Source organism: Acanthopagrus latus, chromosome 1, assembly GCF_904848185.1.
Source record: "Acanthopagrus latus isolate v.2019 chromosome 1, fAcaLat1.1, whole genome shotgun sequence".
NCBI classification, from domain to species: Eukaryota; Metazoa; Chordata; class Actinopteri; order Spariformes; family Sparidae; genus Acanthopagrus; species Acanthopagrus latus.
The window spans coordinates 25,372,155-25,393,595 of record NC_051039.1 but is presented as its reverse complement, the minus strand read 5'-3'; the positions used below and the strand labels follow the sequence as shown (position 1 = coordinate 25,393,595).

At 42.6% G+C, this 21,441-nt stretch overlaps 2 protein-coding genes and 1 long non-coding RNA gene across 4 annotated transcripts; 2 read left to right on the top strand and 1 right to left on the bottom strand.

Annotated features, from left to right (window-relative positions):
• Positions 1-352: 352 nt before the first annotated feature.
• On the bottom strand, positions 353-6,767 carry LOC119025378. 2 transcript variants are annotated; one of them, XR_005076802.1, is made up of 3 exons: positions 6,294-6,767; positions 2,937-3,030; positions 353-504 (listed from the first exon to the last, which is right to left on the bottom strand). It is a non-coding gene; the product is annotated as an uncharacterized LOC119025378 (long non-coding RNA). The 2 variants fall into 2 exon arrangements; XR_005076803.1 differs by lacking the exon at positions 6,294-6,767 and adding an exon at positions 3,146-3,554.
• On the top strand, positions 1,612-4,422 carry zgc:195282 (uncharacterized protein LOC100192223 homolog). Its single transcript, XM_037108868.1, has 4 exons — positions 1,612-1,952; positions 3,737-3,831; positions 3,935-3,989; positions 4,167-4,422. Exons 1-4 carry the CDS (start codon positions 1,910-1,912, stop codon positions 4,175-4,177), a joined length of 204 nt encoding a protein of 67 aa, XP_036964763.1. The 5' UTR covers positions 1,612-1,909; the 3' UTR covers positions 4,178-4,422.
• Positions 6,764-19,497, top strand: pi4k2b (phosphatidylinositol 4-kinase type 2 beta). The gene is made up of 11 exons (XM_037108856.1): positions 6,764-7,112; positions 11,586-11,737; positions 12,558-12,638; positions 12,782-12,901; positions 13,072-13,203; positions 14,068-14,221; positions 14,570-14,640; positions 15,080-15,182; positions 16,412-16,545; positions 16,713-16,772; positions 18,134-19,497. Exons 1-11 carry the CDS (start codon positions 6,764-6,766, stop codon positions 18,305-18,307), a joined length of 1,530 nt encoding a protein of 509 aa, XP_036964751.1. The 3' UTR covers positions 18,308-19,497.
• Positions 19,498-21,441: the final 1,944 nt, after the last annotated feature.

The following is a 21,441-nucleotide window of genomic DNA, read 5'->3' as shown; positions in this document are numbered from 1 at the left end:
ATATGCGTGTGTGTGTGTGTGTGTGTGTGTGTGTGTGTGTGTGTGTGTGTGTGTTTTGTTGCTGTGGGTCAGTTCAAAAGTACATCAACCCTATACTTTATGCTTTCACTCCACTACATTTCAAAGGTACAGGACATTTTGATCATACATATTTGTCAATTAAATCAATGCAAACTTTCATTTAAAGTTCAAGTTCCAGAAATTCACTCCTTTTTTTTTTTTTTTTTTTTTACATTAGTCCATACCCTTACTGAGTTTCCTAAACATGGATATTGAAAATAAAATAAAGTTTAAAAGTAATACACAGATTTGGCATTTACATCAGACTCATGGTGGACAGTTTTGTAAAAAGAATCCTTTTTTAATTGTTCTTCACTGCATTTATTCTCCTTTCTTGTTAAAACATGGTGCCTTTTATTTCCACAATGCAGCTCCCAGGCCCAGAGTTCGGTTTGGTTCAGTTTTCCCTCAAGCAGAGATGAGCAGCAGGCTTTAGAGGTTCCCCTTTAATGTTTTCAAACAACAAACCAACATGGAATGATACATAAAAGGTTACAGTTATGCAGAAAAGAGCGATTTTTTAAAATAACAATCTATTTACCTTTAAATACTCCAAGGAAATGTTGCTGCTAATACTCATTAACTTATTCTTAATTCAAATTTTCGGTTCCACATTTTTACTTTTGAGGTTTTGTGACTTCATTAAACTATCCAAACACTTCTTCCACCACTGTATTTTAACGCCTGCTATCATGCAGTTGTACGTCTCTTTGAGTCCTTCATGAGCAAGAAACAAGTTCCGTGGACTGTGCTAGAGATCGAACCACACAGACGTTTGCCTGTCCTCCACGCTGATTTCAGCAGGCCCTGTTCAGCTCCGCGAAGTTCATCTGAGTTCATCTTCTTTGTCCCCGCTGAGCTGAGGCCGGCTACTGTCTCCATCCTTGTCTCGCTCATCTCTTCTCACCCCTTTCCCTCCCCAGGTCCACCTCCATCACCTACCCCGAGGGATAACCGCCTCCACACACGCACACAAACGCGCACACAAACACACACACACACACAGACACACCTCCCCCAGTCTGTCCCTCAACCAACCCAACCTCACCCTGCCTCTCCCTCTGCTCTTTGGCTGTAGCCTCCTTATGTGATGTCATTGAGGAGAAGTACAGCCTTTTGGTGTGTGTGTGTCTGTGTGTCTGTGTGTGAGAGAGAGAGCGTATAAATGGGTGTATGGTGTGAGTCTGTGTGAGTCAGTGAGCGTGGGCGTGCATGTGTGTGAGTATGTGACAGGGAATGAGAGAGGGAGAGGGGATCGGCAGGGAGAGGGAGAGAAAGGCACAAGTGTCAGGTTTCCCTTTTCAATTGAAAGGATCAACTCCTTGTTTTTAATCTAGAAAAGAGGGTGAAAACAGCAGGAAAGGAGAGAAGATAGCTGGGAATCTGAGCTGCTGACAGCTGTTTTTGTCCCTTCCCTTCCTCACCCTTCTTTCTTCCTCTCTTCTCTTCTCCGTTCTCCCCTTGCAGTGTCACAGCCGCCCAAAGCATCACTATAAACATATATACATTGACTCCAAAATGAGGCTTAATTATACGCCTTTATATCTGTCATCATTTATAAAAGAAGTCATTGAGGATGCCGGCTGTCTCCTGTTTTTTTTTTTTTCTGCTGATGATAGTATTTACATCTCAAATCACATTTTTCTCTCTCTTTCCTGTGACGTCTCAGTCACCACATCCTGGTTTTGACTTCACAGGACGCCGACATCGCTGCAGTTTAACGGTTTTCCTGTCAATTCTCAGCTCACACGTTCATGTGCACTCGTACGCTCTCGGGGGACGAATTCACTCACCGTGCCGGCTAAAGTGCACCCACCCCACACTATACAATAAATAATTACATACCATAATGGTAGGCTACTGTCCAATCTGTGGGAAGCCCGTTTACTTTGGTGAGTCTGAACTCTTTCCTTTTTTATTTTTTTATTTTTTTGGACTCTTCCTCTGTGTCTGTCTGTGTTGCTCGCTTATTTTCTCTCTTTAAGGTTGTCTCTTTTTAGTCGCCGCGATAGGAAAAAGTTGATGAATTTGAAAAAATAAAAAAGTTGGGGCGTTAACACAGAACTCATCACAAAAACAAAAAAGTTCATAAGATTAAAGGAAGGGAATGAACGGGTAAAAGACATATTTACAAAATTCACAATAGGCCTTTGTTACAGTGGACATGACCTGCCGATCACAGGTGTACCTCATGATGCTAATGATGGCTGCATTCCATTTGGATGCGCCGGTATTAAAGGTGCACTATGACAACACAATTCCAATGTGTTTAGCTTTGTTTAGATTTGGCGGAACCCTGCCACCTTTCTAGCTCCAAAAAACAATGTTCTGGGGACCTTGTTTTTCTGATTTTATATTATTACCTCAATTCTGTGTTTGAATTCAATCTTCCAAAATGACATAGTGACCCTTTTTAGGACTTGTTTGTCATGCGTATAGTGACTCATACTGCCGCTACTGACAAGTCAAAATATCTGCCCTATAAAAGGGGCTTTGATATTCATGCTACAAAGGTTTATAGGTCTATTCACCAATATGTCTGGATCTATTCTCTGTTAAGAGGACTAAAATAAGGCTTCTTTCTGCTTCTCTTTCAAGCACACACACGCACACAGAGACACACGACTACATGTACACGTATCCATGATAACAACAGGATGTGGGTCTAGCCAGACAAGCTTGCACACTGCTCTCTGGGTTTCCTCCTTACCTTCTGTCTCTCTATTACACTCCAACCTCATTACTAGACGAACAACAGCACTTACGGCAGCTATTTCAAGTCTATTTTGTTATCTTGTTCTTTTATTGTGTGTTTTGCTTGCCTGTTCAAGTGCCAGCTAAGTTCAAAATTCTCTGATGTGACCTGGCCTACTTACCTCTTTTCCTCCAGCACCAGCCCTCTTTGGTCTAGTTGCACTGATGAGAGTAACGGTCTGTGTTCTGAGGCAGACAGTCGAATCACGCTGTTTCCTGTAAATTCATTGACAAACATTTTTGATTTAATTGCCGTGATTGTCCCACATTTCCAGAGTATCCAGACATGATGTTATAAAAATACAATGTCTGTGTGCAAAATTCCACTGACCTTTTGGTCAAAGGAGACATATCGTGCTCATTTTTTTGGTTCAGAATTTTCATTTGTGTTACTACTAGAATAGCGTTACATGCTTTAATGCCCAAAACACACGTCAGTTTTCATTGACTGTCCAATGCTGCAGGACTGTATTCCCCCTCTGTCTGAAACGTTCTCTTTTTTTAAGCTACTGTCTATTTAAGGCAACACTTCTTAATACCCACTCGGCCCTGATTGGTCAGCTCACACACACCTGAGCCAGCAACGCTAACGACAGCAGCTGAGCTGTATTAAATTAATTCTTAAATGACTTAAATTACATTTAAATTGGCTTCCTTGGCATAGATTGGTGGCGTAGTGTGATGTCACAGAGTCACAGAATTAAAGGTCGGGACTGCTGAGGAGGCGTTTCAGGAGCAGTGTTTTCTGTGGGAGAGAGGAGCTCCTCTTGGTGTGGACTCAAGACCTTTGACACGCACAAGAACATATACAATAAAATGAAGGAATGGGATAAAAAAAAAAAAACAAGATAGAAAATATTTGGTCTCCTTCAGATATCCCACCCTGCCTTTCTGAAACACAGTCCTCATTTTTTTTGTACAGGTGAGAAGAAGAGGTCCTTAGGGAGGGACTACCACCCTCTGTGTCTGAAGTGTCAAAAGTGCAACAGACAACTCACAGCTGGACAACATGCCGAGGTAAGAGGAGAATGGATGAGGAACTGTATAAGAAAAACAGTGAAAACGTGTTTGAATAGGAGCAGGATATTGCAGTAAATATGTCCTGCTGGTTGTGTTTCAGTATGACGAGAAGCCATACTGTTCACACTGCTACCTGAAGATGTTTGGTCCAAGAGGTACTGCCTTCCCGCTAGGAAGCGCACACACACACACGCACAAGCACACACACACACACACACACACACACACACACACACAAGCACACACATACACACACACACACACGTGCAGGAAAGGACTGCACACACATATTATTTCTGAATGTCTTCCTCTGTGTGCATCTCTCTTGACAGGTAACAGGTGACTGCAGTGCAGTGCTCCTTCACAGACACCAGCCTGATCCAGAATGGACTGAAGCTGACACACAAAAGACACGCACAGCCTCTTTATTGGCCCCAAAAATGAATAAATGAATATGAATAAAATCAATTATTTATAAATGTGTGATGATCCCTTGAAGTCACGTAAGTGTGTGATTCACTTTTATAATATACATGGGTTTTGCATGTAGAAAGTTGTTAATATCAATAAAGGCATTTTTAAACATCATAACAGCAGATCCTGGTGGATGTCTCCGTCTCTGTGGTGAACTTTGCAGACACTGTAATCAGGAGCCCACATGCTCCTGCTTTGGCATTCCAGAGTGGATGTATTTGCTCGCAAACCAACAAATCAAATCAAATTCTCTAATTTCCAACAACACGCATGCACATAAAATGAAGTCAAGCCATAGGGTTGTCCCCCATCACACAGCCAGAGGAAGGGGAAGGGAAGAAAGGAAAGGAGGAAAGGAGGGAGGAAGGTAGAGTGGATTGGTGGTTGTTTTTGGCAGAGTAAACCAGATCTTATGCCAGCAGAATCTGCTGGAATGGGTACTACAGTCAGTGAGGCACAGACAGATCTCACACACATACACACAGGCATTCATGCACACTGCTGCAGGGGCTTGTCACCCAGTGGTGGGTGAAGTACATAGGTTTGACAGACACACACACACACACACACACACACACACACACACACACACACACACACACACACACACACACACACACACACACACACACACAGAAAGAGAGAAGTGTGCTTCTCTATAAAGTGTCATGTGTCACACAGGTGACATTTCAGGTATTTGTCCTTGAAGCGTAGATGGGTACAGAAATAAAGCATTTCAAGGATAAAGGAGGCAGAGGCAGGAGCAGTACAAAGTGAGCTGATGGACAAAGGGAGAGAGGGCTGATGGGATTATTTAAACATCTAGCAAAGAGCTGGCACAGGGATGCCTGTGTATCTTTACAGCATGTCTTTGAACCTGTCCATCTCCTTCTCATCCCCCTCAGATCCCTCCTTCATCCTCCTTCCTCCTCTGTCCCTGCACTCTCCTCCCCCCTCGCCCTCCTCTCTCCTTCACCCCATAACCCCCTACCTTGATAGATCACATGACTGCTGTGATAGCAGCTGGCTGACTGCTCATTTGCATGTGTTTCAGCTTCACTCCCTTATTAGAGAGATGGGCGGCATGGAGGGGCCGAGATCTCGGTGGAGAGGGGCTGAGGGGTTAAGGGAGAGTGAGGTGCTCTGGGGGAATTACGGGCTCCCTGAGAATATAAAGAAAAGAGAGAAACCATACAGGGGACAGAGGAACAAGGAGGGGAAAGTCGAATAGGGAAGAGTTAACTGTATTACGTCTGGCAAGTTTAAGAACCTGCATTCATCCTCCAGGGACCCAAACTAGAGAAAAGTTCTCTCTCTGGTGACGGTGAACCAGATAACAACCACTGGTGGTTCTGAAATTAAGTTTAGAGACAGTCAGTGGTTAGGCCAGGAACTCGTGTGCTGGCCAAACATTAAGAATAACGGCACCCAATGAGGAACAGACAACTCCAAATCGGTCTATAAGGAGCATCAGTACTAGTTTACATGAAAGGAAATTAATGAATGAATAAAATAGGCCAAACGTCGAGGGAGAAGTCGTTTTGCGTGGCACTCAACACGCTGCACTGGTCTGTATTTGTGTATCACTGTCGTCATCTAGTGGCCATAAACGTCACTGCTACATTTCAAAGGCAGTCAATGAATGGGCAGTGAACGCATCATTCTACTCTGATGAAAAATTAAACACTTTGAATTGTGACGGATTACATAGCGATATAATAGTGCCGATTGTGCAACAGAGCGTCGCTTTTTGATTATTACCAGTAATGTAACGTGCACTATTATTTGATTCCTGATTAAAGCAAGTCTGGCTGCGGTCAATGTTGCGGTGTGCTGTGAATTATTTATAGTGTAAATTGCCTTAGATTAGAGACGCAGAAACGGAAGAGTTGGGCAAGGAAAGTGCAACGCTGTTTTCAAAGCAGGCCAACAGGTAATCCAAACTAAACCCAGTGACTCATAAACCCATGAAAGCGGCTTTTTACCAGCAATAACTTGCCATATTTGTCTTTTGTTGGTCCTCTGGTCCTCCGCATTTTTTATATAAAAATGTATATTTCGCTGTAGTCCAGTCACGTTAACTTTGCACGTGTGGACTGTTTTCACCGGGTGTTCGAATCAAGAGCGAATTCGACCGAGAGAAGTGCTAACGTCTTCAATTTTCGAGAGGGCGGACTTCACACGGAGCACCTGAAGGCAACCTCAGCCAACGGTGTACCTTTGTGGAGCGCATGCGCAGTGAGGCAGATAGGAAGCAGCTGAGAGGAGCTTGAAGGAAGGATTATGTGGACATATGAGGGAGAGAGACCAGCTGCTTTCCAATCATTTATTTGGGCTTTATGTACTCGTGGAAAGAAATGAGTCTTTTAAAAATGGAAGGCTGACAGCTTAAAGGAAAATTCAATGTAAGTTAACGTACATATAACTGTTTGTTTAAAAAAAGGGGGGGGCAACAATGATGTCAGAATGCGACCCGACAGAGGCAACCGAGCCAGCGCTGGACACCGGGGCGACAGCGGTGCCTTCTTCGGAGTGTAACTTTCACTCCTCGGACCCTCCGACGGTATTATTTGACAGGAATAGGTTAGGTTTGGGGCTTGCGGCGAACCCTGGAGTCGCCGTCCGCATTTCGGACTCTTGTGAAAGCGTCTTGACCGAGCTGGAGACGGACGGTTCCGGGGAAGAGGCGCTGTTGTTACCGTGCCTAGCAGGAAGCTCGTCGTCTCCGCGGGGTGTACGAGAGAAGAGGAGCAGGCGGAACAGACACAGCTCGTCGTCGGATAAAGACACCTTGTCCTCCCCAGGTAACTGTGATCGATGACTGTGAAATCCTACACAGGACGTACTGGTGGATAAGTAGGCAGCTATCACAGGAACCTATGTTCAATAAGGTTATGTCATGAGGAGCATTTGTTGTCGCATATCGCTCAGTGTAAGATTGCAGAGGTTGATTACTAGGTTAGGTTACGAGTGTGGCTGACAGTGAATGCAACATGGTCTTCACTGGGAGTCAGCCAAGGGCCCCTGGAGGGTCTGGGGCCTGACGTGGGGAACCTAGATGTTGGATATGAAGGATCAGAAGTAAAAGTAAGAAAAACTACCTGGTTGCACAGACAGACATCTGTGTGAAGGTTATGAAAAGTATCCTTACATCTGTCCTATGCTGAAGGGATCTGGCTTGTGTTTGCATGGAGATTGGGTGTATCAACCTGTCTGTGTGAAGACTGTGTTAGTTTTCCAGTCAGCTGATGTAATGGCTGCATGTTATCATCCATGTGTCTGATATGAGGTGGCACTGGAGCACTACACACAGGTCCAAAGTACTGTTAATAGTCATCGGTTGTGAAATGGCCCTACTGTAACCCCCCTTACAACAAACTGTTATGATTTATTGATTGATTCTTCTTGTGTTTTTTCTTTTGCACAATTTTTCTTTGTTCATACAAGTTCAGATGTGTTTAGTGTTCAGGTTTCTTCCTCTCAACAACAGATTAACAGAATCTATTCTTTGCCAGCCTTATCTGTTAGTATGTCAGTGTTACATATTTGCATTGCCAGGTCTGTTTTGGACTATAAAAAGAAAAAAAAACATGGTAAAGGAGAAAAGGGTGATCTAGTCACCATGGAAGCGGCACATATCCTGACTTGACTGCTAATTGGATTTAACACCTCTCCCCCTCATACCGCCCACCTTTCTTTGTAACCTCGCAGTATAGTTTCGAGCATTTTTGTTTCCCTTTTATGTTTACTTCCATTGGTCTTTCTCTCTCCGCAGAGGTCTATTGTCTGACCAGGATCTATCAGGGCCAGAAATCTAGGCCACAGACGCGCTGAGCCTGAATTCGCAGGTGTTAGTGTCCCGTTTCCTGTGGCCTTTTAGTATAATAGCATTCAGGTGTAGAATTGCGGTACCATTTTTATTCAGTGCATTATAAATTAGGAGCCACACAGAGGGAGGGAGAGCTGAGATAAAATGTCATGCCAGGTTCTCGTATTTGAATTCTACCATGCATATCTCACGCGAGCTGACCGTAAACCAGCTGATATTTGCATTCATATAATCTTCCAAGTCTATGTTACGCAAAATATGGTTTATGGTTTGAGTTGCTTACACTGACATATTTATTCATTTATCAGTGTAGGCATAGGACTACTATATCTCAGTATGTATATAGGGTATATATAAACTTGTGTGTAAAGTTTAGTGTGGCCTCAGGTCTTCTCCGAGTGCAGTGTTGCAATGGCTCACGCTGTGTTCACTGCAGGTCAGCTGGTCTCTTGAGCTCTGAGTGAGTTGCACTCCGCTGTGAAAGCGCTCTGCTGGGGCCATCAACTGACCAAGGGCTCCGGGGCCGACATTAAATATGCATGAGGTCTTTGTGCGAGCAAACACACACAGGCGGACAGGCAAACACTCTGTAGACTGGTACAGTGCGTGATGATGATGCTGATGATGATTGCGAGTGCGTTTGGGAGGGAGAAAGTATGCATGTGTATTTACTCTCTGCGGGCTGAGAATAATGGAAAGGGGGGAGACATCTGTGCCTCCTGCAGTCACACTACACAATGACATTATCATAGACTTTCATCAACACGAACAATCCACTCCAAGCATACATCCTCCATCAGGCATGACAGCTGAATAAATGCACTGAATCTATTGTGGGAAATGAAATGACGATGATAAAATATTGTGTCAGCTCTGTCGAACACGCAGATGAATTGTGTTGTAAATCAGAGGCATCTAGCAGGACTGTATCGCAATCTATCTTTAGCTCTGTGTTGACAGCATATTACACCCGTATTAGAGTCAAGATGGAGCTGTTTTTAGATAACGATCAGCTTCCCTTCAGATCAACAGAAAGACACCTTCATGGCCACACTTATTGTACAGTGGCAGGGTGGCAATAACAACTTGCTGGCTATACATCAACTTGGATGACATACCACACACAAGAACAGGGGATCACCTGTGGCATGTCTTTCAAATATCAAGCCTTTTCCAATCGGTATAGTACAGTGTCCAGTGACAATATTATATGAACAAAACCAGTTGTGTTGGCATTTAACACTTAAGACTTGATATACCCTTTATGTTACTCCAACTCAAGATCTGGGATTGAAATCTGTACTGATGTAAATTGTGTGTGTCAGGCAGTGGTTTACAGTTAATAGGTTGGGTTCACCAGCTGACAGTCAAAATTTGACTAAAGGATAATCTGACCTGTTGTTGAAGTTTGCCCAAGTTAGTTTTGTTCTTAAAATCCTCAGTACTTAACTTTCAGGTTTACTCTCAAAGCAGGATTTTAATAATTTCATAGTATAAACAAGACTTACTGAGTGCCAGTGTCGCACAAAACACAAGCCCAGCCCAGCCGCGTAACCCCTAGCTCTATCTTGAGCTGCACCTCATGCACAGACCTTGAAAACATAAAAAATGCAGTGGTGTGGTTTTTTTTGTTTTTTTTTTTTCCAAGAGGGAGCTGTTGGTGATAATATTGTGGCCGGCTCTCAGCTGGATGAAAATGGGCTTAACTGGAAGTCACAAATCACCCAACATGTTAACAAAAACAGTGTGGGTGGTAAGATATTGTAAAAGTCCAACTGAATACTTCCTGTCTCACCCTCACCTACGGTGGACACTAAGAACACAAATGCCCCACAGACAAGCCACTGTTTGGTTTGGCGGTTCTGGGCTACTGTAGAAACATGGCAGTGCAAAATGATGGCTTGTCTGGGGGACCAAAAACCAACAAAGCTTAGTTTCAGGTAATTATACAGTAATAAAAACACCGTTGTGAAATAAATATTTCATTTCTGCAAGTAGATCCCCCTTAATCCCACACAATGGACCTTAAATGTATCCAGTCAGGCCTCATGGGTTATATGGCTAAGTAAACCCTGACATGTATCTGCTTTTGAAATAACTCAGGTCTCTGATGTCATTTTTGCATATCTCCATCCTTCTATTCTCTCCTTCCTCCTTTTTAATTAGGTTCTCTCAGCTGTCTTCAAGAGATTTGGCTTCAAAGCTATCTTTGTTTCCTCTTATCTCTCTGTGACAAATGGCATGTTAACTGTCCTCACATCCCTTTGTCCATTCTCCCCCCTCCACCCTCGTTTGTCCCTTCATCTCTCCCCACATCCCACTGTGACTTTAGTGTGACTGATACAGAGCATATGGAGCCTTTCTGTCAGCTGACTGCTCTGCCCAGTGTGAGGAGGAGAGGGTAGAACATGCCATGTCATACGACCAGGCTTTCATCAAAGGAATAATCAGCACCCCATATCCATTAGAGAGCAGTCACATCCAGATAATCATATCAGATCTGCAAGGCAATAGCAAATGTTATTTTCTGACTGGTAGCAGTAGGAAGGTTCATTTGCATGTTCCATCTGTGCCTGCAATCAACCTGTATGACCAAAGATGAGCAAGACTGTTGAAATGGTGATTCTAAATTGCCCGTAGGTGTGAATGTGTGTCCAGGTTGTGCCCCACCTCTCACTCCATGTGTGCTCGGGAACATTTCCAGTCTCAGAAAGGATGATTGGCTCTGGTTTCCTCTCGCATACAAACTGTGTGCATATAACGAATGGGTTATTAGAGAAGAGACAGTAGATGAAAAGATTGGATAAATTATTTGTACCATAGCGATAATTTTCAGTCGAAAAAAAAATGATCAAACTACAAATTTGTGTGGGGGGCTTTTAAAACATCTCTTCACCTTTTTAAAAGCTTTTTTTTATATAGAGAAATATCATCTTTGTATTTTTGACCAGGCTCTCCTAAGATGACCTGAGGATTTAAAATAAACAATAAACAACATTATTCAGTATTCACACATAAATATATAATAAAATCTGTAAATGCTATGAAACGGGTGAAAACAGGTGATGAAATTGATTGGGTGCTGAGCTGCAATGATCTGTGATTTTAACTTCAGACTTGCAAATCATTCCTCCAAATTTCACTTTTTGTTACCTTTCTCTTTGAAATATGCTTTCTACTCTTTTTACGATTTTGGATTCAGCATGCAACATGTAGATAAGGTACCAGGAACCTTAACAATCTGTTTTTAGTTGTGACTTTTTCCATAACCGTTGAGCAGCGATCCTGATGATGAGGAGGAATGTGAATGGTCCTGCTAATGTATTTTTGCAGCATGACATTCATTTAGCACCACATCTTTGGAAGTGGCACCAATGTGTTGTAGATTTTTTCTGTAGCACACTCTGATTGCCTAGTATGATAATGAGTATTAATGTTATCTTCGTAGGTGCCAACGGTGGGGACTTCAACCACTTCCCTGATGATCCTGAGTTTGCAGATATTATCCAAAGGGCAGACCAAGCTATCGAGAATGGCGTCTTTCCAGAGAGGATTTCCCAGGGTTCCAGTGGGAGCTACTTTGTCAAAGACCCGAAAGGGGTGAGATAAAGGAATGACACTGATGAATGAGAAGGGGAGCAGAGGAAAGACCACAGAGCTTTTGAAACATTTTAAAAGCCTTTTTTAATTTACTGCATTGTACATTAGGTTTTGTTTTATATCGGTTTAAAATTACCTTCCCGGCGTTCCTGATCCAGTTTTAAATGGGGATGCTACCAACAATCATAATTATTATCAAAATTGTCACAGTTAATGGATTGATCGATTAGTCAAAAAAGAAATGTAGAAGATCATGAGCCAGTGTGAGTCCTTCAAATTAGCTTCTTTTGTCCAACCCAAAGACTGCACATTTACATTAGTTAGTGATGAAGAAAAGCAGTAAATCTTTAAATTCACAAAGGTAATGTTTGACGGTTTTGCTTAAAAATGATTGAAAGTATGAATCCTTTATCAAAAAATGTATGTCAATCAATTTTGATTCTATGGAGTAATTGATTAGATGCGAAATCACTGATTGCAGTTATTCCCCCTTGAGGTGGCTCTACATGGCCCTGGAGGAGAATCCAGCAGCTAACGCAAGTTGTAATGTTCACAGGAGGAGGACTCTACAGCCGAAACTGGCTGAATCATGCAGCCAGCGATGCCCGCATCGATAACAGATAGCCAGCATGCACGATTAGTCTCACATTAACAAGTTTAATGTATGCTACAGAGAAAGGTTATTGATCTTTAACTTGTTAGCGGCGCCTCTGTCACTTGACATCTTCTGCTTATAACTTTACACGTCTCGCCTGTTGTTCTTTAATCTGGCTCTTTAAATGTCCCGTAAAATTACAAAATGTATCTTTTCCTTCTGCAGAAAATCATTGGTGTTTTCAAACCAAAGTCAGAAGAACCTTATGGTCACCTGAACCCTAAATGGACCAAATATTTTCACAAGGTATGTTGTGTGTCATGTTGTATCTGTGTGTAAACAATCTGAAGTAGTATTAGGAGAAATTTAACACTGTTAACCAGCTTTTTATAAAAACAGTTTTCTCAAGGCTTCCTGGTGACCCGCCTTTTATCTCCTTCTGTTATTAGCTGTGCTGTCCGTGTTGTTTCGGCCGAGGCTGCTTGTTGCCTAACCAGGGTTACCTCTCTGAGGCTGCTGCCTCACTAGTTGACACCAAGCTTGGCCTGGGAGTGGTGCCCAAAACGAAGGTGGGCCCTCTGAGTGCATGCACGTTCTTGTGTTTGCGTTTTTTTCAACAGCAACATTCCATCAGTTTAAATGAAATCCATTCCCCCTTTTTTTGTTGTATGAGTTATTGCGCAGCAGTCACAAGATAAATCTAAACTGGTGTTAACTGAGTATCTCCTCCTTTTATCAGGTGGTATATCTGGCAAGTGAGACGTTCCACTACAGCGCCATCGACAGAGCCAAATCCAGGGGAAAGAAGTACGCCTTAGAGAAAGTCCCCAAGGTGGGACGACGATTCCACAGAGTGGGCCTCCCACCCAAGGTAACAGAGAGCGGTAACCTCCTACTGTCTACTGTCTCTAGCTCTTAGCTGTTTTGTATCAAGGTTAAGCATCAGCTGGAGTCTCTGTTTTTGCTCCTCTTGTGTGATAGCTTTTCTTTTTCTTTGCTCCATGTTACTGAGTGAAACACATACTAGCCTCGCTTTGAGAAAAATAATAATACAGTCATCTTTTTTTGTTTTCAACACGTTTAAACAATTTCTTCCATGGTGCTTTTTATATTTTATATATACACGGTCTGCTGTATCATCATTATGTTATAAGAGGTGTTGTCTCAATGTGCGGAGGACTCAGAATAGCTGCTGATGCAGCCTTGGCAGAGGACAGTATGAGGAATCGTGCCACATTGCCTGACTGTGTTCCCTGACAAAAAACCCAGGTTTATTCAAATAAATAGGTCAGAGAACGAATAAATGTCATCTCTGCTTTGAATTATATTCTTTTACCAGGCTCTTCTTTCATATCTCTTTCATAGTGTACTGTACTCACACCCAGGGCCAGTTTTGACATTTAATCAGAAACATGTATAACACCATAGTATGTTTCTGCAGCTCCCTGTTTGTCATCTGAGGCAGCCTTCAACATGATCGATAGCTTTGTAGATACTGTGAAAAAGTGACAAAAGAAAATCTGATTAGGAAGTAGAATGAGGAAGTTGGCTTAATGTTACAACTGTTACATAATGCTGACATTTTGGCCTGTTGACATCACAGTTTCCCTTATTGCATCACTGCGCCACATGGCTTCATTTCCATACAATCAAACTAGCCTCTACAAACACGGAACGCTGCAGTGCAATGTTTCTTGTTTTTTTTATGCAAATGTGATGTGTTGTGCGTTCGCAGGTGGGCTCATTTCAGCTGTTTGTGGAGGGTTACCATGAGGCGGACTACTGGCTGCGCCGCTTCGAAGCAGAACCTCTGCCAGAGAACATCAGGAAGCAGCTGCAGTCCCAGTTTGAGCGGCTGGTAGTGTTGGACTATGTTATTAGAAACACAGGTGAGGGTGTGTCTGTGGTGACATGCAAGTAGTGTTTACTGAATGTAAACACAGCTTTGTACAGTCCATTAGTCCAACTTCATTACATTCACTTTTCCTTTAATTTTGTATTGGGAATTCTAGGACACAAGCCATTTACAGCCATTGTCACCAGTGTTCTCTTGAATTTTCATTGTTTGTGGAAATTGTTAGCATTTTTGCAGGTTAGCGTGTCATAATTAAATTTACGATCGTCGTCACGGCCAATTATTTTAATAGCTTTGTGGTTGTGCTTTCTTTTCCCAGCTACATATGTTTATATGGAAACTTCTTCTCACGCTACACTTTCGTTTTCTATTTCCTCCTCAGATCGCGGGAATGACAACTGGTTGATCAAGTATGAGAAGCCAGGAGAAGGAGGAGAAGAGGATGGACAAAAGGTGAGGTTCAGGCAGCATGTAATTAAGGTTTGTTCACATTCATTATATAACAAGCTCTCATCCTGCTTCAGGCAATTGAGCTGCAGTAAAGTTGGCAGGACGCACAAATAACAAAGCTTGAACAAACACACACACACACCTGTGTACTTACACAGGACACACAGGGCCCCATACACACAAACAATAGCTTGGACATTGCAGGTCTGGAACAACCCAGTGCCCCTGTGACTTTGCTCGTTACAGCAGCCAGAGCACTATCTGACTCCCTGTCATCAGTCATTGTTTGCCGTGTGCTGATTAATGAGCAAAGGTTGTCATCTCTCTGTCCAATTAATCAGGGATTTGGACAGTGATCAATAACTGGTCTTTGGTCATTAATCATTCAGTCAGCTGGTGGTGGTGACGTCTCTGATCCTGTCTCTCTCTCTCCTCACTGCAGGATGCAGAGTGGCCAGAGAGCAGCTCAGACTCTTGCATCAAGATAGCAGCAATCGACAACGGCCTGGCCTTCCCCTTTAAACATCCGGATGAATGGAGAGCCTGTACGTCGATCTCTTTACTCCCTCACCTGTCATCCTTCATGTTCTGTCTTCACTACTGTCTCTGTCAACACATTGTCCTCACTAATAATGGAGTGAACAGTGGATATGGACGCACCCTGGAAAAAAATAGGAAAAAAATGTCAAATGGCTGTAACAAGCAACCAGTGAACAATATGACAAAAGTATTTAAATCACAATGATAACAACAGTAAAAGTTTTTAACACTAGAGAAAAGTTTTAGATTACTTTTGTTTGTAATCAGGCCTGTGAAAATTACAGAAATTGTTCGAATATTTGGGAAATACTGTTATTTGCCTCCATGCTGAGATTTAGATTAGAAGATTGATATAACGGTCATATGTTTCCCTAAATGTTTAGCCTAGAGTCAGCGAACAATTAGCTTAACTAAGCATTAAAACTGGAAACGGGAGGAAACGGCTAGCCTGGCTTTTTTCAATCGTCAAAAAACATGCATGTAAAATCTGTTGTAAAACTACAGCATTTTGTGATAATTGAGCTCTGGTGGTGCAGGTAGTTGTATTTTATTACCTTCAGTCATGCTAGTGTTTGTGCTGAGCCAACCAGCTACAGGCTGTAGCTTCATGTTGACCCAGCAGACCTGAGTGGCATCGTTTCTCTCATCTGAGCTCTCAACAAAAAAGTGAATACAATTATTTTTCCTTTTGATATCCCGTCCACCAAATGGCTTAAAATGGGTTATTTATTTTTCATTTCTTGCCTAAAGAGATGCCTCTCTGGATCCTCCTTTTGAGTGTCTTCTGGCTAAGAACAAAGGGTTGTTTACAGTACACATGTGTAACACAACAAGACAATGTACACTTACAACAGAAATTAGGGATGAGGGAGTTCATTATTATCTCTATCTGTTGAACCAATTAAATAATCTGTGTCTGTACTTGGAAAAGGCAGATCTTAGCCCAGAAGCAGGTTGTGCTTAAACCAGGATTGGACAGGATAACAGGAAGTTGAGTTAATCCTGAAATCGATATGGGCTGATCAGAAGTTCTTATTTGTATTATTTTCAGAACAGCCTCAGTCTTGAGTTTCAGATCAATGTTTTGATCACAACGGGTCTTTCTCAGCCCTCAGCAAAATGTTTAGGAGCAAGGCTGTGACTGTGGTGTCAGGTAAAGGTTGTTTCATGTCACGCAGAGCGTTGTGAGGGTTGTGTGTTGTGATCATGACAAACTGTCCTGTTTGCCCATCAGACCCGTTCCACTGGGCATGGCTCCCGCAGGCTAAGGTGGCCTTTTCCCAGGAGACCAGAGACCTGGTGCTGTCCCGCCTCTCTGACATGAACTTTGTCCAGGACCTCTGTGAGGACCTCTATGAGATGTTCAAGGTAGAAGAAGCCTCATAAATTTCCTCTTCTCTCCTCTCTTCCTATGTTTATGTAGATTAAAATGAATCCTCTGTAATAGTCATGTGAACAAACAGCTCTCTAGCAGCAAAGTGACATGTGTAGAGACACAGGGAACCCACTAACAGGAATTATGTCTTTCTCTTCAGACGGATAAAGGCTTTGACAAAACCATGTTTGAGAGACAGATGTCTGTCATGAGGGGACAGGTGGGTATTTTTGTTGTTCCTATCAGTTCTTTCTCTCTTTCTTCATTATGTCCTCTTTTTAGTTCTTTCCTTTTTTATCCCACCTCGTTCTCTTTTCTCTGCCCCACTTTCAGTCACTTAATTTTTTGCTCCCATATTGACCTAGTTTCTCACCCTCCAGCCATGTCTACTGCCCTGCTTCACCTTTCTGTTTGGATGTATAACCACTGAGTGTGTTATAATGATTACAATGGCCAAAGAGAGACAATTACGTCCATGTAATAAGTCCCTTTTTCGTGTAGTGCGAACACTGTGGTGTTAACAGAGCCCCAACCATATGAATCATATTCTACAGATGAGAGGGGAAATGCTTGTCCGGTTAAAATAATCACATTATGATCAGTTTATTTATTTTTCAGTAAAGAAAAAAAAAATAGAAAAGCAAAAATTACCATTCCCACTTCCCACTTGTGACACCGTATCTGTGAAAATATCTGCAATATTATCATTATTTATTTCATTTTTATTTTATTTTTTTCTACATATCAATCAGCTCCAGTTCTCATAATGTACCATCACCAGTGTTGCTGTGATTAGACCGAACATGAACTTGCTTCATATTGGCCTCAGAGACACACTCAAGAATAACCAATGCACCAGGATTAAGAATAAATCTGACCTGTCCTTTTTATCTATACTTGCCAACCTTCCTGATTTTCCCCGACGGCTCCAGTTTGCTTTATTTCCCCCTCCTGGTTTACTTCAGCGGCTCCCAATTCTCCTATATTTCTTCAACTTTTTTCCCCATTTTAGTTATCACAGCCTGTTTCTGGCACTGTGCAGCGTGTAGTCTGCTGTTATGTTGCGCCTCCTCCTCCTCAGTGAGTGGGAGATGGACAGAGAAATGGATGAGAGAAAGAAATACTCAAGCACATTTCAGATGTCCTGGAAAGAAGCCTTCATGCCTCTGTTTAGAGAGTTAGAATGGAGAGGGGCATGCATTTCATAACTTCTGCCCCGTCGATTTCTCTGCCGATCACAGGGGTCACGCCAATGTCAGTAACCACTGGGAAGCTGCCAAACCACAGGCCAGTTGTTTGCAAAGATTCTCTGAGGGCAAAACAATGAATGACTTAATAAAAACTGATGAATATTCATTTATGCTAGATATTTTAGCAAGTTCACGCCAGAGGGGCGATTTATTCTGTATTCTTTCCTGAGACTCAAAAGTAAAAAATGCTTCTGCAGTGAACTCACAATGTAATTTTTTTTTCTGTGGGAGGACCCCCCCCCCCGAGTTTCCCTTTATTTCACGTCTCATTTACAGCGCATGGTTTCTGCATGTCAGTGTTTCATGCATCATGAAACCTGTTTGTCGCCAGGTGCTGAACCTGACCCAGGCGCTGAAGGACGGGAAGAGCCCCATCCAGCTGGTTCAGATGCCCCGGGTGGTGGTGGAGCGCAGCCGATCGGGCGGCCAGGGACGTGTGGTCACACTTGGCAACGCCTTCACACAAACCTTTCACTGCAAGCGTCCATTTTTCTCCTCTTGGTAGTGAGAGACGGCTGAGGGAGAAGAATTGAAGAGCGACGTCTACAACAGCTCTGTTTTTGTCCTGAAGTCGGGAAGCGAGAAAATGTGAATCCTTGGTGAGAAGAGAAATGACGAGAAAAGATATAATGACAGAGAGTGAGAAAGAAGAATTTGCACTCCTGACAATTCCTCATTTTGTGAAGAGAAGAGAGGAGCATGGGAGCTGGGGACATTTACATACCAGTGTCTCCCAGAGACCTTGGGGCTGCTTGTGGTTACCATGGTGACTTGATTGGATAATCGGCTTTTCCACAGAGGTGGGCTTTGTTTTTTGTTAGGAAGCAGATAAGATTTTTTTTTATACCCACCCAAAGTACCTACTGAAGTAATCTCCTGCAAGGTCTCGTAGAGGGGCTAATGGCCAAAGAACAATCACTTACAAACCACAAACCAACAGGACTGTGGTCCACAAGTGTTTGGGGGACTAAAGGACTGGTTTCACTGAGTGCTCCAGAAAGTGATTTTTTTTTTTTTTTTTAATCTAGGACAGTGTTGGTCCTGGCCTGGAAAAAAGTCTAAAAATATTTGCTTTGCCTTGTAGGATTACTTATTAAAACATAGATGTGCACTTGCACTGCTGGAAGTGTTTGACTCGTGCGTCATCGTACGGTCAAACAGCTCTTTACCCAGTGTTGGCTTTCAAAACCACATCTGTTGAACAAACCCAAGCTCAGTGTCTTCAACTCTCACTACTGCCAAAATCTGTTAGTGGAAGGAACATTTAAAAGCCTCAAGAAGTGAATATTGAAACTTGAATATGAAGTCCGGAGGAGGAGGACTAGTAATAAACACGTTGCTTGAATGTAATCTGTTTACGGTTTCTATACAGACTCTTGCTCCTAAACATTTCAGTATGAGTGACTGCTGTCAAAAAAAAAATCAACTTTTCTCGTAACAATGAATGTATTTGTTGTATGACTTGTATTTAATTGCTGGCAAGCAGCTTTCTCTTGAACCTCATGGTATGAGGGATGGCGCCTCGTCCCTCCCCGTTATATGAGAAGGAAAAACAAAACGGTGGACGTTTCACACTTGCTCGATGCTGTTGTGTTTTCTTATGTATGCATCTTGAAATTTCTATTCCAACTCAATGATTGTATGAGGAAAAATTGTATATTTAACAGATGAAAAATAAAATTTGGGAAATTTGAATCCCTGGTCTCTGTCGCAGTTTCACAGTGAAAGATGAATGAGGAGAAAGAAGTGAGGAGGTTTCGTCTAACTGCTGTGAGGAAACAGCACGACAACACAAACGCTGTCGGCACAGGTGTGTGGAGCAGGGCCGAGGTGACATGGGTGTCACAGTTTCCATACACCTGTGAGAGGGCCAATGAACAAAAGGAAGACTGGTTTATGATCGACTGACAATGGGAGCAGTAATGCCTCAAGGGACTGTGCGCTATTAATAACTGAATCTATGAGATGAAAAAAAAACACTGTACATCACGAACTGTGTGTATTTACATGACATTTCCATATAAAACAAAAGAGAAATTACACTTCGCTTGGTGGGGTTTATTGTTAACTCAATACTATAAATGTAAAAAAAAAAAATACAGAGACCAACACTAACAAATAATAGCAGTCATGGAGCTTAACTGCTAACTGAAGTATATTTCTGAGGTACTTGTACTTAACTTGAGTACTTCCATTTTTCTGCTGTTTTATACTTCCTATCCACTATCCTATCATGCAAATATAGGCAAATATCCTGCATTTTCATGATATATTTGATTTGATAACTTTTAGTTACTAGATGCTCTTCTGATTGAACCGGTAATGTGTTTAATCAACAATCAGATGAATAAAAACATGAATTCAGATAATCAGAAAACCGCTGAATATGAGATCTGATAATCTGGCCGGCAGATAATTAGTCAGTTAGTATACAACTTTTACATGTATGGAAATACCTTATACTTATAATATTTAAATACATTTAATATCAGCTACATCAGGGCTTTTAGGGGCGGCTGTAGCTCAGCTGGTAGAGCAGGTCGACTAGTGATCGGAAGGTTCAAATCCCGGCTCCGGGCAGGGCTGAGCTTCATGTCGAAGTGTCCTTGAGCGAGATACTGAACCCCACGTTGCTCACTAGTGAGGGCCCTGCGATGAGCTGGCGACTGGGATTGGCTCCAGCAGCAACACCCCGTGACCCCATGGAAAGGGATAAGCGGTTCGGACAATGACATGACATCAGGGCTTTTACTCAAATACTATGTGTATGGGTGATTTTCACATTTCTTAAAGTAAAATTTTAACATGGTATCTTTACTTTTACTCAATTATGACTTTTGTTGTACTTTACACAACACTGACTGTGATCACTGTAGTGCATCATGGGTCCTTCTCGACTGTTGTACCCTGGGGATCAGTGCGGCCGCCCTGCTGTGTCTTACCTAACTTATCTTTCTGTACATGCAGGGCTGCAGCTAACAGTCCATGAAAGGATTGACTGTGATTGATCTGTCAATCGTATCTTTGAATCGTTGTCCATAAATGGTGTCCACATGATGTAAGAACATCACGAACAGCGACAGCACATCCTCACATTTGAGGTGAAGTGGTGATGAATTAAAGTGTTGGAAATCATGGACAAATTGAAGAAGTGGGGATTGCCCCTTAGATCCCCACTTCTTCAATTTGAAGAGGCTCTGATCCCCAGGGTGCAACAGTCATCTAAGGTCCTGGAGACACCTGGTACCTCGTGACCTTGTGGAAAGCAACGATACAGAGCCTCATACGGACAGCATCGCCGCACAGCTGTGATCCTCATCCTCACAGCTCATGCCGCATGTTTCACTGATCAACCGTTTTCACGGAGGCGACAGTAAGCAGATGTTGTCATTTGGACACAAACACGTGCATAATTTACCTGCTCTCGTTACAACATCTCCACATGCGTGTGCAAATGAAACACGTGCTCCGCCGCACACCCACGTACTTCCTCCACGGCGCGCTCCTCCCCCAGCCATGACACCGGGAGTGAAGCAGTGTCAACCACACACACACACACACACACTCATCCGTGTCTGATGCTGTCCATTGTCCAACATTCGATGTCAAACCACCCTTTATTTTGAATTCTGATTAAAA

Excerpts from the sequence above, each read along its gene's own strand:
- pi4k2b (XM_037108856.1), top strand. The coding sequence starts at position 6,764 with ATGATGTCAGAATGCGACCCGACAGAGGCAACCGAGCCAGCGCTGGAC. Across the intron at positions 14,222-14,569 it reads CTATGTTATTAGAAACACAG|ATCGCGGGAATGACAACTGG; the intron begins GTGAGGGTGTGT and ends TTTCCTCCTCAG. Across the intron at positions 15,183-16,411 it reads TCCGGATGAATGGAGAGCCT|ACCCGTTCCACTGGGCATGG; the intron begins GTACGTCGATCT and ends TTTGCCCATCAG.
- zgc:195282 (XM_037108868.1), top strand. The coding sequence starts at position 1,910 with ATGGTAGGCTACTGTCCAATCTGTGGGAAGCCCGTTTACTTTG. Across the intron at positions 1,953-3,736 it reads TGGGAAGCCCGTTTACTTTG|GTGAGAAGAAGAGGTCCTTA; the intron begins GTGAGTCTGAAC and ends TTTTTTGTACAG. Across the intron at positions 3,832-3,934 it reads CAGCTGGACAACATGCCGAG|TATGACGAGAAGCCATACTG; the intron begins GTAAGAGGAGAA and ends GTTGTGTTTCAG.